Below are 17,500 nucleotides of genomic sequence, written 5' to 3'. Positions count from 1 at the left end.
AAAAAAATATTCTTAAAAAAATCTAGTACCTATCACTAAGTATAAACAAACCCCTAACTAAGAAAATATAAGATTATCATATGAACCACATAAGCGTAAAAAAAAGAAAATAATTTTTAATATACTTCGCGTGACAAAGTGTTCACGGTAATTGGCTTCGTTACACATAAGCCAGTGTGCTTGCTTATGCATATGCCTTCGCAAGCACGCACTACAGTGCATAATTAATCTCCCGTGCATGAATACTACTTTACATGAATATTTAATGAAGGGTGACCGTGTACCTGAGAAATTTCTTTGCTAGTGTCTGTGACGACTAATTACGTAATGTCAGTTTGCAAATCAATTTGTATGAGCAATTGTATGTGTTTTAAATTTATTGTAGAATGCCAGTTTGCAAATAAATTCATGGAAGTAATTGTATGTGTTTTAAAGTTAATGTAGAATGTCGGTTTGTAAATAAATTTATATGAGTAATTGTATGTGGGTTTTAAAGTTATTGTAGAACGCCAGTTTGTAAATAAATTTACAGAAGTAATAATTGTATGTAGGTTTTAAATTTATTGTAGAATGCCAGTTTGCAAATAAATTCCGGGAAGAAACTGTTTGCGTGTTTAAAATTTATTGTAGGTTGCCAGTTTGCAAATAAATTCGTAGAAGTAATTGCATGTGTGTTTTAAAGTTATGGTAAAATACCAGTTCACAAAAAAATTTTAAGTTACTGTAGACTGCCACTATGCAAATAAATTCACAGAAGTAATTGTCTGTAAAGTTATTGTAGCATACCAGTTTCAAAAATAAATTCGCAAAAGCAATTGTCTGTGTGTTTGTGTGTGTGTTTTCAAGTTATTGCAGAGTTTTTGTTCACTGTTCCAGATGGCAGCAGAGAGGCGCTAAAGATGGGAGATCACCTGAAAAGATACGGAATAGGATTTGGAGAGTCACTGAGTACTTTCAAAGATGACATTTCACCCCTGGCTGTAAGTACTCGTTACAGTGTTGTATAGCACTCGTTACAGTGTTGATTTTATTGCACTCGTTACAGTGTCGATTTTATAGCACCCGTTACAGTGTTGATTTTATTGTACCCATTACAGTGTTGATTTATAGCACTCGTTACAGTGTCGATTTTATTGCACCAGTTACAGTGTCGATTTTATTGCACCCGTTAGCGTTGATTTTATTACACCCGTTACAGTGTTGATTTTATTGCACCCGTTACAGTGTTGATTTTATAGCACCCATTACAGTGTTGGATAGCACTCGTTACAGTGTTGATTTTATTGCACCCGTTACAGTGTTAATTTTATAGCACCCATTACAGTGTTGGATAGCACTCGTTACAGTGTTGATTTTATTGCACCCGTTACAGTGTTGATTTTATTGCACCCGTTACAGTGTTGATTTTATTGCACCCGTTACAGTGTTGATTTTATTGCACCCGTTACAGTGTTGATTTTATAGCACTCGTTACAGTGTTGATTTTATTGCACCCATTACAGTGTTGATTTTATAGCACCCATTACAGCTATCCCCGTAGGAGGGTTAGTGCCGTGAGCGCACCACATGCGGCGCACTGTAGGCATTACTTAAGGTTCTTTGCAGCGTGCCTTCCTTAGGCCCCTAGCTGCAACCCCTTTCGTTTCTTTTACTGTACCTCCTCTCATATTCTCTTTCTTCCATCTTACTTTCCACACTCTTCTAACAATTGATTCATAGTGCAACTGCTTTGAGGTTTTCCTCCTGTTACACCTTTCATACCTTCTTACCGTCAATTTCCGTTTCAGCGCTGAATGACCTCACTGGTCCCAGTGCTTGGCCTTTGGCCTAAATTCTACATTCAGTTTAATTGGTGTTGATTTTGTAGCACTCGTTACAGTGCTGATTTTACTTATTTATGAAATTATTAAAATTTAGCCATAAACCAACACATAATAGCACTTTCAGCGACTTAACACTCAGGACACTAAATAGAGGGGATTCAGAGTGGCTGGACAGCAAGATAAATTAAAAGGAAATGAAAACGGATGTAAAGTAAAATGCTAAATAAGTGGGTGCGGCTACTGGCCGAAGGGATGCTGCAAATAACCTTTGGTAACGCCTACGGTGCTCCACGTGTGGTGCACTGACTGCACTAGACTCTTACGAGTTGGAAAACGTACTGATCTAAACCTATGTAACGAGATTCACAATCAAAGGAGAATATCTTCTTTGACTTAGAAAGAATATAGCGAGACTTACAATCAAAAGAGAATATTTTCCTTGACTTATAAAGAACTATAGCGAGATTCACAATCAAAGGAGACTATTTTCTTGACTTATAAAGAAATATAGTGAGATTCACAATAAAGGGAGAATATTTTCCTTCACTTAAAAACAAATATGAAAAAGAAAAAGAATTAATTTTGGATATTTTGCTTTGCTTATAAAATAAAAATATGAAAGAATACAAGAAATTCAAAACCTTTGAACCTGCTGAAGTTATAAATATACAGAAAAGTAAAAAAAAAAATATTTAACATCCATGAATATTTTACAAACATTTTCGCATTAGTTCCCCCTCCCTCCAATACTTCCTCCTTTACATCCGACGGTTGTCGATAAACGTCGAACGCTCGTTACATCCATGAACAGGGGGCGGCGTTCCCCCGGTGTTTCGGGAAGGCATATAACCAAAAGGAAGGCGTCATGAGATTCAGATGAGGTGAAGGTGGGAGGGGAGGAGGAGGGAGGAGGGGGGGGGGAGGAGGGGAGAGGGGAGGGGAGGGGGGAGAGGGAGAGGGTAGGGGGATGAGAGGGGTAGGGGAAGGGAGGGGAGGAGGGGAGGGAGGAGAGGAGGAGGGAGGAGAGGAGGGGATGAGAAGGAGGAGAGGAGAGGGGAAGGGGTGGGGACGTGGTTGTAGGGGAAGAGGGGGGAAAAGAAGGGAAAGGAAAGGAGGAGGGAAGGAGAGGTGGGGAGGTGGTTGTGGGGAGGAGGGGACAGGAAGGGGAAGGAGAGGGGATGGGAAGAAGGGAGGAAAAGAGGAGGGGAGGGAGTTGGGAAGGAGAGGGAGGGGAGGATGAGGAAGGGAGGGGAGGGGAAGGTGATAATCGTAGGGGAGGGGATGGGGAAGGGGAGAGGAGGGGAGGGTGGAAGAGAAGGGGAGAGGAAGAGGTGGGGAATGGGATGCGGAGGAAGGGGAAGGGGGAAGGGGAGAGACATATTAGCTGCTGCTTGATAGCCTCGTATTCATCATTTTCCTTCGTGCATTTTCGCCTGGTGCCTTTGAAGCAGGAGACGCAGGAGTAGTCAGTCTCCTTCGGGATGCTATAACAACCCTTTGATGGTGGTGACGTCCGCCCTTTGTTCCGGGATGATCCAAGGGCTTCTTCTTCCTCTTCTTCTTCTTCTTCATTTTCTTCCCTTTACCCTTCAGAGCGTGTTTTTTTTTCTTTGATGACCGACGAGCAGAGAGGAGAGGGCCTTCGTGTGGCCTAGTCGTTGAATGGGATACCTTTTTAATTTTTTTTTTTTTTTTTCGTGAGCTTGGCTTGACTTCCTGGCTGTTTTTCTTCACCATCAAAAATGATTTGTTAATTATATATATATATTAATGTAATTTGTGTAAACACACACACATATATATATAATATAATATACATACTGTATTTATTTGATAACCAGAATGCCACCTATTAAATTCCCGATTTCTTCACAATCTGCAAAACACCTGTCACTACTAAGCCTAGATTCCAAATGACAAGCATCAGTAACATATGAAGAAATCGAGAAGTTAAGAGGGCACTGTGATACATACATACATACATACATACATACATACATACATACATACATACATACATACATATATATATATATATATATATATATATATATATATATATATATATATACATAAACAATTTCCTTTACAGGCCTGTGCCCCTCGCTATACCCTGGCGATCCAGGACAGGGTAGACGCCTCTAACCTGAAGCAGGAATGGACGTTGCAGCCTCGAGGGGCTTGCTTCGTCCTGACGGATGCTGATGGTGTCCCAGAGGTCAAAGGCCTCCTAGAGAGTAAGTGGCATTTAAGAGGCATGACAGATTGACCCCTCAAAATGTCATTTCAGAATCAGTGTTGTTATAAGTGATGACTGCAGTCTTGAAAATGCAAACAAACTAATTTATAATAACAATAATAATAATAATAATAATAATAATAATAATAATAATAATAATAATAATAATAATAATAATAATAATAATAATAATAATAATAATAATAATACCCTTGTCCTATTTCAGCCAAATACCCAAAGCCTCAAACGTTACAAAATGCCCTGGTTGGATTCAGTGCCGCTTTGATTAGAAAGGTAAGTGCTGCTTTCCTGACCAATTTCTCTCTCTCTCTCTCTCTCTCTCTCTCTCTCACACACACACACACATACGTATGTCTTGTGTGAATAAGTGGCAAAAATATCTTCAATTCTAATGTGACTGATCTGAATATTAACAAAAACAAATAATGATTATTCACACTGTTTCCTCACTCTCTCTCTCTCTCTCTCTCTCTCTCTCTCTCTCTCTCTCTCTCTCTCACACACACAGACATACATATATTCACACACAAATATATCCTATATAAATTAGTGAAAAAAAATATCTTGAATTCCAATGTGACTGATCTGATTAAAAAAAATTATACTGCTTACTATCTCTCTCTCTCTCTCTCTCTCTCTCTCTCTCTCTCTCTCTCTCTCTCTCTCTCTCTCATACACAAACGCACACTAAAATATGCCTTACGTGAATTAATGATGAAAAAATCTGGAATTTTAATGTGACTGATTTGAATATTAACAAAAATAGTTTTTTCAGCCGGACCTAGGACTGGTCATGGGAGGTCCCAATGCATTCTACGAAGAAGGTAAGATTTGCAAAGACCTTTCACACATTTAATTTTGTTTTGGTTTAATCCAGGCAGTTTCATATCGACAGACACAAAAACACTTATATAAGGTCACATACAAATACGTACACATATGAAGAGCGACTTGACATACAAACTCTTGTATTACTGAGGTCCTCAGTGACAGAAAATAACTTTATCAAGCATGCAACATCACAGTGACTTCAGAGAATCCGTGTCATGTCTGTGTGTTCATCTGTGCTAAAAGAGTTCCCACATGTTCTTAAGAAGATATTTCTCTAAATATTTTCTCAGGAGTGATTTACATTTCTCTAATATTTTCTCAGGAGTGGTTTATATTTCTCTAATATTTTCTCATGAGTGATTTACATTTCTCTAATACTGTCTCAGATTTTCTCAAGAGTGATTTATATTTCTCTAATATTTATGTATTTAAATATTTTCTCTAACATTTTAACATTTTCTCAGGAGTGATGTACATTTCTCTAACATTTTCTCAGGAGTGATTTACATTTCTCTAATATTGTCTCAGGAGTGATTTACATTTTCTAACACAGGAGTGATTGACATTCCTCTAACATTTTCTCAGGGGTGATTCCTCTAACATTTTTTATATTTCTCTAACATTTTCTCAGTGATTTACATTTCTCTAACATTTTCTGATGATTTACATTTCTCTAACATTTTCTCAGGAGTGATTTACATTTCTCTACATTTTCTATGGGTGATTTGTCATTTTCTATGGAGTGATTTGCATTTCTCTAACATTTTCTCAGGAGTGATTTGCATTTCTCTAACATTTTCTCAGGAGTGATTTGCATTTTCTCTAACATTTTCTCAAGAGTGATGTACATTTCTCTAACATTTTCTCAGGAGTGATTTACATTTCCCTAACATTTTCTCAGGAGTGATTTACATTTCTCTAACATTTTCTCAGGAGTGATTTACATTTCTCTAACATTTTCTCAGGAGTGATGTACATTTCTCCAACATTTTCTCAGGAGTGATTTCGAACAAGCCGATCGGCAGTGCAGGCAGAGGTTTCCAAAGTCTTACTGCAGAGCGGCCGTCCAGAACAGAGGCCTACGAAGGCTGGCAGGTGGTTCAAGGGATTTTCGACGGTCACAATACTTCCATTGCTGTGTCTGTGGTCAACTTCAGAAACAGAGGGAAGGTGAGTGGTCCTCAAAATGTCGGAATGAATTGGGTCTGAAGATTATTAAGGTGTTGTTGGTCGTGAACTTATTATTTTATATTCAATATTCTCATCTATGTACATGTATGAGATGTTTACTACAGAATGCCTGTGAGTTTGTTGTCATACTGGACGAATTCACACACATATAAATATAAACATATATATATATACAAACATATATATAAATATATATATTTATACACACATGTATATATATACATATATTATATACATACATATATATATACATACATACAGTGCATTTATATATGTATATATATACATGCATACATACATATATAATTTTTATATATAATATATATATATACATACATATATATATACACACATACGCATACACACACATCCATACACACTTGACAATACGCAGAGCCTCCCTAAAACTCATCATAACTACCACAGGTGAAATTTTACCCGCCCAAAATCAAGCCATACAAGATTAAGACTGACAACTACCTGGGCGAGATCACTGGAACCGAAATAGGAGCCAAATTCGGCTACAGCCTCGCCGTGGGAGACTTCAACGGAGACAGGGCTGACGACCTCCTCATAGGATCGCCATGGGCATTCGTCAAGGGCTCGCGTCATCTTCCTGACGGAGGGAAGGTCTATGTGCACTATTCGCCCCTGGCTAAGGTGTGTTCGGTTAATTGTATGTATATGTATGTGTACAGTATATGTATATGTATGTATGTATGTATATATATATATATATATATATATATATATATATATATATATATATATTTATATACATATCTATATAAATGTATGTATATATATATATATATACATTTATATAGATATATATATATATATATATATATATATATATATATATATATATATATATATATATATATATATATACACATACATACATACGTACACACAAACAACTGTGTAATATATAATGGTTATAATAACATCCAGAAATGAAAACATAAGAAAAGTAATAGTAATAATACATGTTTAAGCGTTTACGCACATGAAGTCGCTTGCATGTATGTAAATTTCGATTTAAAAACGAAAATTAGGTCGCAAATGCTATTAACTGCAAGTAAAAGATTCTGCAATGCCATATTCGTGTTTGAAAATTAGGCAAATAAGCAAATATTATTAGTTTCACTTTTTATTGGGTAAATAAAAACGAATGATGACATTGTTAAGCAGAAACCTCTACACTGAGTTTCCTAATACACTGGATTTCCTGATGCCCTGAGTTTCCTGATATGAGTTTCCTAATACACTGAGATTCCTAATACACTGAGTTTCCTGATACCCTGAGTTTCCTGACACACTGCGTTTCCTGATACCCTGAGATTCCTAGTACACTGAGTTTCCTGATACCCTGAGGCTCCTAATATACTGAATTTCCTAATACACCGAGTTTCCTACTACACTGAGTTTCCTGATACAACGAGTTTCCTAATACACTGAATACCTTGAGTTCCCTGATACTCTGAATTTCCTGATACACCGAATTCCCTTATACAGTGAGCTTCCTGATATACTGAGTTTCCTGATACCCTGAGATTCTCAGTACACTGAGTTTCGTAACACACTGAGTTTCCCGATACACCGAGTTTCCCGATACACCGAGTTTCCTAATACACTGTGTGCCCTAATATACTGAGTTCCCTAATACACAGTTTCCAATACACTGAGTTTTCTAATACACTGAGTTTCCTGATATAATAAGTTCCCTAATACACTGAGTTCCCTAATTCACTGGGTTTCCTAATATACTGAGTTCTCTAATAAACTGAGTTTCCTGATATACTAAGTTCCCTAACACACTGAGCTCTCTAATACACTAAGTTTCTTAATACTCTGAATTTCATCATTCACTGGGTTTCGTAATACACTGAGTTCTCTAATACACTGAATTGCCTAATACTTTGAGTTTCCAAATACACTGAGTTTCTCGATACACTGAGTTCCCTAATACACTGAGTTTCCAAATACACTGAGTTTTCTAATACACTGAGTTTCTCAATATACTGAGTTCCCTAATACACTGAGTTTCCAAATACACTGAGGTTCCTCAATACACTGAGTTCCCTAATACACTGAGGTTCCTGATACTCTGAGTTTCCAAATACACTGAGTTCCTCAATACACTGAGTTCCCTAATACACTGAGGTTCCAGATACACTGATTCTCCAAATACACAGAGTTTGCTAACATTTGTTCCTTTCCGTGCTTTGCAGATCATCAAAGGCACACAGGAGATTCCGGGAGTCGCTGAATGGGGTCTTTTTGGATTCTGCACGGCAGGACTCGGAGACATCAACAGAGATGGCTATGGCGGTGAGACAATACTTCTGAGACAGTTGGTCTAACTATCTATCTATCTCTATCTATCTATCTATCTATCTATCTATTTATTTATCTGTCTGTCGTTCCGAGGCTTAAATATGAAGGGACTCTTTCACGCGTATGGTTCAAGTACTTACTGTTTTAAATACATATTTTTTTAAAGTTTCTCTCTCTCTCTCTCTCATTCTTTATAGAATAGGATGCTTGTCCACAAGATAGAGGGAATCTGTAATGCCTTGTAGTAAGTAGACTATAGGGTTTTGTATAGAAGTAGATGAAAGAGGAATATACAAATATAAATATTGATAGGCAATATATATGTGTATATATATAGATATATATATATATATATATATATATATATATATATATATATATATGTATATATATACATATGTGTATGTATGTATGAGTGTGTATTTTTGTGAGTTAGTGTTGTACTTTGTACTGAAAATAGTCTTAAATGAAGTAATCCCCAAATCCTTCAGGTATTACCTTAAGTAAGATATTGTCTGTCCGTCAGTTTATAAGGACAGATTTCACAGAATCTACTTAAAGAAATTCATCCCTAGACTTTTCTTTTCAGTCTTGCAGTCAGTCTCGCAAAATAAGCACCAAAACTTCAACGCAACTTATAGAAACTTTTCACGTATGCCCAAAGCCGAAAAATACCCCCAACTTCTGCAAAAAAAAATTCGTAATAAAAAAACTTGAATAATCCTTTTTACCTACTGTTTACTACCAGACGCAGCCATCGGCGCCCCCTACGCGAACTCGCCCGACGAAGGAGGGATTGTTTACATATACAACGGCTCTCCCAAGGGCTTGATACAGAAACCTACCCAGGTAAGGAAGAATGATGAACTTGGTTGGCAAGGAACTCCGTAGGTGATGCAGATGGGAGGTGTAGTTGAACTCGTAAGAGAAATGTCTCTGAAATATATATATATATATATATATATATATATATATATATATATATATATATATATATATATATATATATATATATATATATATATATATATATATATATATATATATATATATATATATATATATATATATATATATATATATATATATATATATATATATATATATATATATATATATATATATATGTAATATCTATCTACCTATCTATATATATATAAAAATATCTATATCTATATATAGCAAAACAGTATATATATATAATTTTTATATATCTATATATATCTGCATAAGAAGCAAAACATCAATTTTCCTTCTATTATATCTGCATACAAACATCACTCTTTTAGTGATTTAAAGCATGTGTGTGTGTGCACGCAAACACGCACGCACACACACACACACACATATATATACAAGTATATAAGCACAAATCAGCATCTGTCCATTCCTTTATTTACCGCTGTTGCGAATATTCCTCAGATACTTCGCGCGTCCCAATTCCCGAGCGCGATCCGAAGCTTTGGCTTCAGCTTAGACGGTGGACTCGACATGGATGGCAACGGATACCCGGACGTCGTCGTTGGAGCCGTGGACTCGAACACTGCCGTCCTGCTCATGTGAGTTTTGTTGTTGATTTCGTCCAAGTTAAACTGATTCTTGTCCAATTTTCACTGAGACTGTTGTTAATATTGTTTTAATTTTAGTTACCATACATTATAACTGTATTGATATTAATAGCCATGATGACCGATAAAAATCTATATTATATATACTACATTATATATATATACTGTATAAAGTTAAACAGATTCTTGTCTATTTTTCACTGACACTGTTGTTAATATTGTTAATTTTAGTTACAATTTATTATAATTGTAATGATATTAACAGCCATGATATATATATATATATATATATATATATATATATATATATATATATATATATATATATATATATATATATATATATATATTGATAAATATAAAACATTTTATATTAATTAATAATTAATCCTTAAAAGGGCTTTTGGTCTGCCAATTTTCGCGAAGACTATTGTTAACAGTTAATTTCAGTTAAAATACACTACAATCATATTGTCGACAAAAAGATTGAAAAATACTATTTAAAGTTAATAATACGAGTTAATAAAAAAAAAAAAGGATTTTGGCCTCCAATTTTCGGAAAGAATGTTGCCATTGTTATTGTTAATTTCACTCAAAAGACACTAAAATAAAAACGATGATTACTGTAATAAATAAGAAATTATTTAATCATGATAATTGTTCGTTTTGATCTCCCAAATTTTCCCCAACACTATCGTTAACATTATTGACAACTTCAATCAAAATATACTATAAATCATAATGATTTTAATAACAATATTCTGATAACTAAGAAACTGACAATCAGCATTTTGACTTAATAAGGTAATTAAACCTAGAACATCAATTTGGCTTGATTCGTTCACAGATATGGCTTAGGCGGCCCTACCCTGATTAACGAGACCCATAGCAGAATTTCTTAACACAAGATATTTCTTATATATATATATATATATATATATATATATATATATATATATATATATATATATATACAGTAAATAAAAAAATATATATATATATATATATCTATATATTATATATATATATATATATATATATATATATATATATATATATATATATATATATATATATATATAATATATATAGACATATAAATATATACTATATATATACACACACACACACATATATATATATATATATATATATATATATATATATATATATATATATATAATATATATATATATATATATATATATATATATATATATATATATATATATATATGTATTATATAAAATTAACATAACCCCTTCCATCATTTTATAAGTCAAACTTCCCATCCCCCCTTCCATCTTCATCCACGTGACCCCTGCCCCTCGCATTTAACCTAAAAAAAAAATAATAAAAAAACCATTGAATTTTTTTTTTTTTTGGAAAAAGGTCCGCCCCAGTAATTACCTTACTCGGAGAGGTCAGCTTCCAGAGCGAGACACTGAACGACGAGAACAGCTGTGACAACGAGCTGGCAGGCTACAGAAAAGTGAAGGGAGTCTGCTTCTACCTGAATATCGACATCAATTACAAGGCGTTTAACTACACCAAGGACATAGGTAAGAATTCTCGATCTTCGCGGTGGGGCAGTGACGCCAGTGCACCTCACGCAGTGCACTGTAGGCGTTACTAAAGGGGCACTTAAGGCGTCCCTTAGGCCTGCAGCTGCACCTAATTTTTGGTCTTTACTTTTACTCTACCTCCTACACGAAGGATGTAGGTGTCTTTATTTTTGCTCTACCTCCTACAAGAAGGATGTAGGTGTCTTTATTTTTGCTCTACCTCCTACAGGAAGGATGTAGGTAAGAAGATTTATATGTTATTTGTACTTTCCTACCTTTCATGGTGGGCTAGTGACGACAGTGCACCTCACGTAGTGCACTGTAGGCATTACTAAAGAACCTGGAATCTAAGCCCATCCCGTACCACTGAAGCATATTATTATTATTATTATTATATTATTATTATTATATGGAACAAGCCCACAAAAGGGGTCACTGACTTGAAATTCAAGCTTCCAAAGAATATGGTGTTCATTAGAAAGTAAGAGAAGGTGCAGGGAAGTACAAAAAGAAGAACAATAAACGAGTGGAAGGAATACAGAGAAACAAAGCCACAGTTACGTAAACGTACATATATTTGAAAAAATAAATCTCTACAGAGAGCTTTCAATTCCCCTTTCCAATCGAACAGATTCCCAAAAAGCTCTCTGCAGAGATTTGCTCTTAAATAGATATGCCCATACACATAACTGTGGATTTGTTTCTCCAGTTCAAGACTCATGGTATTATGAGTATTTTTTAATTAGTAAGAATAATATATATATATATTTTAATTATATAGAATATATATATATATATATATATATATATATATATATATATATATATATATATATATATATATATATATATATATATATATATATATACAGTGAAACTGTGTGGCGTTTTTTGATTACTATAAGGATGTTTCCGGCGTTCCTTAAGGTCTTCAGCTACATCCAAAACTCTTTAGCATTTTACTCTCTTAACTATTATTTCTTGGCGTTAATATGAGATCTTACTCAAAATTCCACCTTCAGATCCCTGTATTTCATCTCCTTTATTTTCTGGATCCATTACCCTCGCTGTCCAACCCCTCTAACTGCCTCTTCTCACTGTTTTTAGTGCTAAATGGCTGAAAGTGGCCCCAGCGCTTGGCTTGACAGCCTGAATTTCATACAAATCTTAAAATGTGTTACTTTTTTATTTACTCTTTCGTCATAAAATTTACTATTTCTCAGGTTACACATTTGTGTACAAGACCTCCATTCGACTAATATTTTGGTCACCTGTTATTTATATGTTATTAAAAACCTGTTATTAATCTGTTATTAATAACCGGTTAATAATGTTATTAATAATGTTACTACTAATATGTTATCAAAATAACCTGTTATTAATAATGTCATTAATAATGTTATCAATAACTTGTTATTGATAACCTGTCAATAACGTTATCAATAACCTGTTATTAATAACATGTTATCAATAATCTGTTATTAATAACATGTTATTAACAATCTGCTTTTGCGAATCTTTGAAGTTTTTTTGTCTTGATGAAAGGACACCTTTTGGAAATACCAGTCACCTGTTGTCAATAAATCTCATTAAATCTTCCTAGACGAAAACGCGGCCTTTAGGACACAGTCACGTTGTAAATAAGCCAAATCTATTGAACTGAACTGAACACAGAGTTTAGGCCAAAGGCCAAGCGCTGGGACCTATGAGGTCATTCAGCGCTGGAAAAGAAACTGAGAGTAGGTAGGTCTGACAGGTGTAACAGGAGGAAAACCTTAAAGCAGCTGCACTGTGAAATATTTGTTAAGAGTTGGAAAATAGATAATATGAACGGAGGTACAGTAAAAGGAATGAAAGGGGTTGCAGCTAGGGGCCTAAAGAAGGGACGTTGCAAAGAACCTTTAGTAATGCCTACAGTACACCTTATGAGGTGCACTGACGGCACTACTCCCCTACGAAAAATAAGCTAAATTTATCACCAGTAACATACTTTGAATTTCATACGCACTGCAATATAACCAATGATAACTATAGCATTACAACCAATACTAACTAATAGTTATATGACTATGTTTCTTACAGATGCCCAGCTACGCATGGTCTTGAAAGATAACTCGGATTCTCCCAAGTTTATCTTCAAAGTCACGAATGACCACAGGTAAAATAATATATATATATATATATCACACATTACCACAGGTGAAAAATAAGAAACGGGGGTGTAGGTCCTGACCGGTTTCGACTTTATTTCAAGCCATTGACGAAGGACTGATACAGAGTGTGAGAAGTCACAAATATATATACTACAAGAACAGTACTTTTGCCAACATACACAACCGTTAGAGGCTCCATATTCATATTCAGGCCGGTGTCGAGGTAGGAGTGGCCTTTAAAACTCATTTGGCTAAAAATCACAATAGATTTAGGGACATTGCTGATAAACAGACCATACCCCACCTCAGATCCACACCTGACAGGTGTCATGGAGGCGGAGTTTGGAAACTCATTAATTTTACTACCCTCGTACTGTGTTTACAAATTGATAATTTTTTTATCTCTACTGCCTACCTTAAAGTTTAAACAATTTACAAATTTCTTTTGATATTAAAGGATCAAGTTTATACATATGACTGATATTCATATTATGGTTTGTAACTTTCTTTTATGAAGCTAGATTCAATGATGTTCCTTTACAGTGCATTATTAGAATATACAATTCTTATGCCCCTTCCCAGTTGATAGCATGATTGTTATACTAACATGTACAAATATACCACTGTTCCCTTATGCATATCTCACATATTTCTTATGTTGTTCAATTATATTTACCAATGCTTTTTGGGTTTATAAAATAAAAGTTGTCACAAGACTTACACCAGATTTATCAACTGCCTTTAATACCCTTTGTTAGAAGTTCCTTAATGTTTACAGAAAGAATGTATTGTTCACAAAATGCTGACATTAACACAAGAATTCTTAAGAAGATGGGGATAAAAATCAATTTATTCCATTATAAGGCAGAAAAAAAATTTTTTGTGTTGTAAGGTTCTTTCTGGTTTTGATACATAGTATTTTTGCCGCTTCATATGCACTGTTTAATACACTATCAGGATATTTCAATTTTTGCCTGCATTCCTAATCTTATCTATTTCATCATCAATATATTCAGGGCTACATAGTCGTAATGCTCTTAAAAACATTGAAAACACTGACTTTTTAACCTTATTGCTTTGTCCAGAACAGAAATGCACATAGGAAGAAATGTTGATAGGTTTTCCATACACACTATAGCAAACTCACTACTATTTCCACCTGAAGACACCATGCACAAAACAGTAAGCACTGGGCATCATTTTTGCAGGCGACACCTGTGCCATTTAATTGATGCCCTAGCCAGATGATTTAACAGCAAAAAAGTTTTCTACATCTTGGTTCGCTGGCCATACACAAATTATGTCTCAACATACCTAAACCATGTTCATTACGTGGGATTATGTTGTGGAATATCTTCTTTTCAAAAAATTCTATATGTTTGAAATGAAAAGAGGGTTTGATTGAGAACCAAAATTTTTGTGAGTAAAATTTACCATTAAATTCAAATTTACAATCTTTTACACATAATTTAATCAGTTCAATTAAAGTACTTTTAGAAAATGGGATATCCAGCTGTGTGTTCTCTAACAATTCAGATAAAAGCCATCAGATCATCTATTGGCACCTTTGTGAATGAGAATACAACATCAAAACTTACAAGCCTGGATTGATTAATCTCTACACTATTTAGTTTATTTGAGAATCAGTCCAGTTATTCTTGATATTTGATGAGAATCCTACTAATGGGTTGAGAATATCTACTAAGTACTTCTAGCTTGTATGATGGGAATCAACTGAACTGATAGTTCTGGCCTTCATTGATGAGAAGTTTGCAGTGAGTTTTATTTCATACATGATGAGAATCGATGGACAGTTCACACACACAACCATACATTGATGAGAACAATAAAAACTCAAAGCAAACTTTCCTGCCATGAGATTATCAGTACAGTTCTATTTCTATTGATGAGAATCTCACACTCTGTATCAGTCCTTCTTCAATTGCTTGAGAATCAAACAGTTCAGGACCTACACCCCGTTTTCTTATTTTTCACCTGAGAATCAGTGATAAATGAATCACTTCTACAAATGTGATAATAATCATATATATATTGAATTGTATGTCTGGTTGTTTATATATAAATATATTATATGAGAATCAGTACAGTTTTACTTCCACTGGAGAGAATCATGAAATACACTGAATTGCAATGTCTGGTTGTTTGCCTTGCAGATGGCTGTTAATGAGAATCAGTATAGTCTTATTTCCATTGGTGGAATCATGAAATACATTGAACTGCCATGTCTGGTTGCTTGCCTTGCAAATGGCAGTTAATGAGAATCAGTGCAGTTTTACTTCTATTGATGTGAATCAGTACTCCTTTTACAAAACGTATGATTTATGTAATGGCAATATGCAATGGAAAATGAAACCTTCACTGAAGTATTTGAGGCGTTTATATAAATGATAATTTGATGGTATTTGTGGTATTTTATATGGATGATTTTGTTTTTCTGAAGGTACAACATGGATTCAGTACAATTTTAGGCTATTTAGTTGAGAATCTTGGATATGCATGTTTGCAAGGTATGTTTCCCTTGTTAAGTAATGATTCACGTGGAAGTAATACAATACAATGTAAAATCAGTTATCACAGTAATGGGTTATACACACACACAATATAACATATCAGCTGGTTTATCCATCAACAAAATTTTTTAAAAATTTGCTTAGAATTCACACAGTGATCCAAAACAAAATGAGACTAAACAAGAAACCTCAAGTTTCAGAGTTTATAAAACCTTGGTATTATCTATTTCTCATTTTGTTTTTCCTGAATTTACAGAGGAAACATTTAGATAATAAGAGCCTTCTCTTTTATTTTGTTTCCAAGAAATCTTGATGAAACCTTAATTTAATGTTTTCTTTCCAACTGTCTTCCAAGAAATCTTAATGAAACCATTAGATATATTTATTCCGTTTCATGACAATATTCCATAGTAACTCTTACAGAACCAAACGACTCTGGCAATATTTAATATCCTTCCTCAGAACAACCCTGACTATTGGAAAAGGCTACATGAGTCTACCAGTCCTGGTAGAGGCTCGCCATGACCCAGCCTACCAGGTAGAAGTGAAAGTCAACCACCCGGAGTCTATAAAATTCCACCAAGCCTGAAGTCTATTACAGGACTTATACCTGAATGCAGGTATCGGCAATGTCTGGTTGTTTGAATTGAAAATGTCATTGATGAGTTCAGTAGTTTCACCTTCATTGAAGCTTTAGAGAAGGTAAGGAATGAGAGTACTGAGTTCTCTTTGTTTATGGTAATGTTGCAAGACTTTACAATGCAATGGAATAAGAAAAATTGAGGCCAATATCAAGAGCTGGGACTTATTTGTTTATGGTAATGTTGCAAGACTTTGTAATGGAATAGAATAAGAAAAATTTAGGCCAATAATCAAGAGCTGGGACTTAATTGTTTATGGTAATGTTGCAAGACTTTATAATGCAATGGACTAAGAAAAATTGAGGCCAATATCAAGAGCTGGGACTTACTAGTTTATGGTAATGTTGCAAGGCTTTGTAATGCAATGGAGTAAGAAAAATTTAGGCCAATATCAAGAGCTGGGACTCATTTGTTTATGGTAATGTTGCAAGACTTTATAATGCAATGGAATAAGAAAAATTGAGGCCAATATCAAGAGCTGGGACTTATTTGTTTATGGTAATGTTGCAAGACTTTATAATGCAATTGAATAAGAAAACATTGAACTGCCAATATCAAGAGCTGGGACTTATTTGTTTATGGTTAATGAGAAAG

At 34.5% G+C, this 17,500-nt stretch overlaps 2 protein-coding genes across 2 annotated transcripts in view; both read left to right on the top strand.

Moving 5' to 3' along the window:
* Positions 1-17,500, top strand: part of LOC136852185 (integrin alpha-8-like) — a 25,116-nt gene that overhangs the window by 5,858 nt on the left and 1,758 nt on the right. The window contains exons 4-15 of the mRNA XM_067126630.1: positions 877-980; positions 3,916-4,060; positions 4,289-4,356; positions 4,859-4,907; positions 5,912-6,084; positions 6,532-6,765; positions 8,343-8,442; positions 9,197-9,297; positions 9,871-10,007; positions 11,409-11,578; positions 13,664-13,739; positions 16,196-16,211. Of these exons, the coding sequence (XP_066982731.1) occupies positions 877-980; positions 3,916-4,060; positions 4,289-4,356; positions 4,859-4,907; positions 5,912-6,084; positions 6,532-6,765; positions 8,343-8,442; positions 9,197-9,297; positions 9,871-10,007; positions 11,409-11,578; positions 13,664-13,739; positions 16,196-16,211 (1,373 nt within the window). The remainder of the gene's footprint in view (positions 1-876; positions 981-3,915; positions 4,061-4,288; positions 4,357-4,858; positions 4,908-5,911; positions 6,085-6,531; positions 6,766-8,342; positions 8,443-9,196; positions 9,298-9,870; positions 10,008-11,408; positions 11,579-13,663; positions 13,740-16,195; positions 16,212-17,500) is intronic.
* LOC136852390 (uncharacterized) overlaps positions 16,728-17,500 on the top strand; it is a 24,778-nt gene continuing 24,005 nt past the window's right edge. Inside the window, exon 1 of the mRNA XM_067126983.1 lies at positions 16,728-16,967. The gene's annotated coding sequence lies outside the window, so the exon portion shown is untranslated. The remainder of the gene's footprint in view (positions 16,968-17,500) is intronic.

Source organism: Macrobrachium rosenbergii, chromosome 25 (genome assembly GCF_040412425.1).
Source record: "Macrobrachium rosenbergii isolate ZJJX-2024 chromosome 25, ASM4041242v1, whole genome shotgun sequence".
NCBI lineage: Eukaryota > Metazoa > Arthropoda > Malacostraca > Decapoda > Palaemonidae > Macrobrachium > Macrobrachium rosenbergii.
This window is presented reverse-complemented; position numbering and strand designations above follow the sequence as displayed.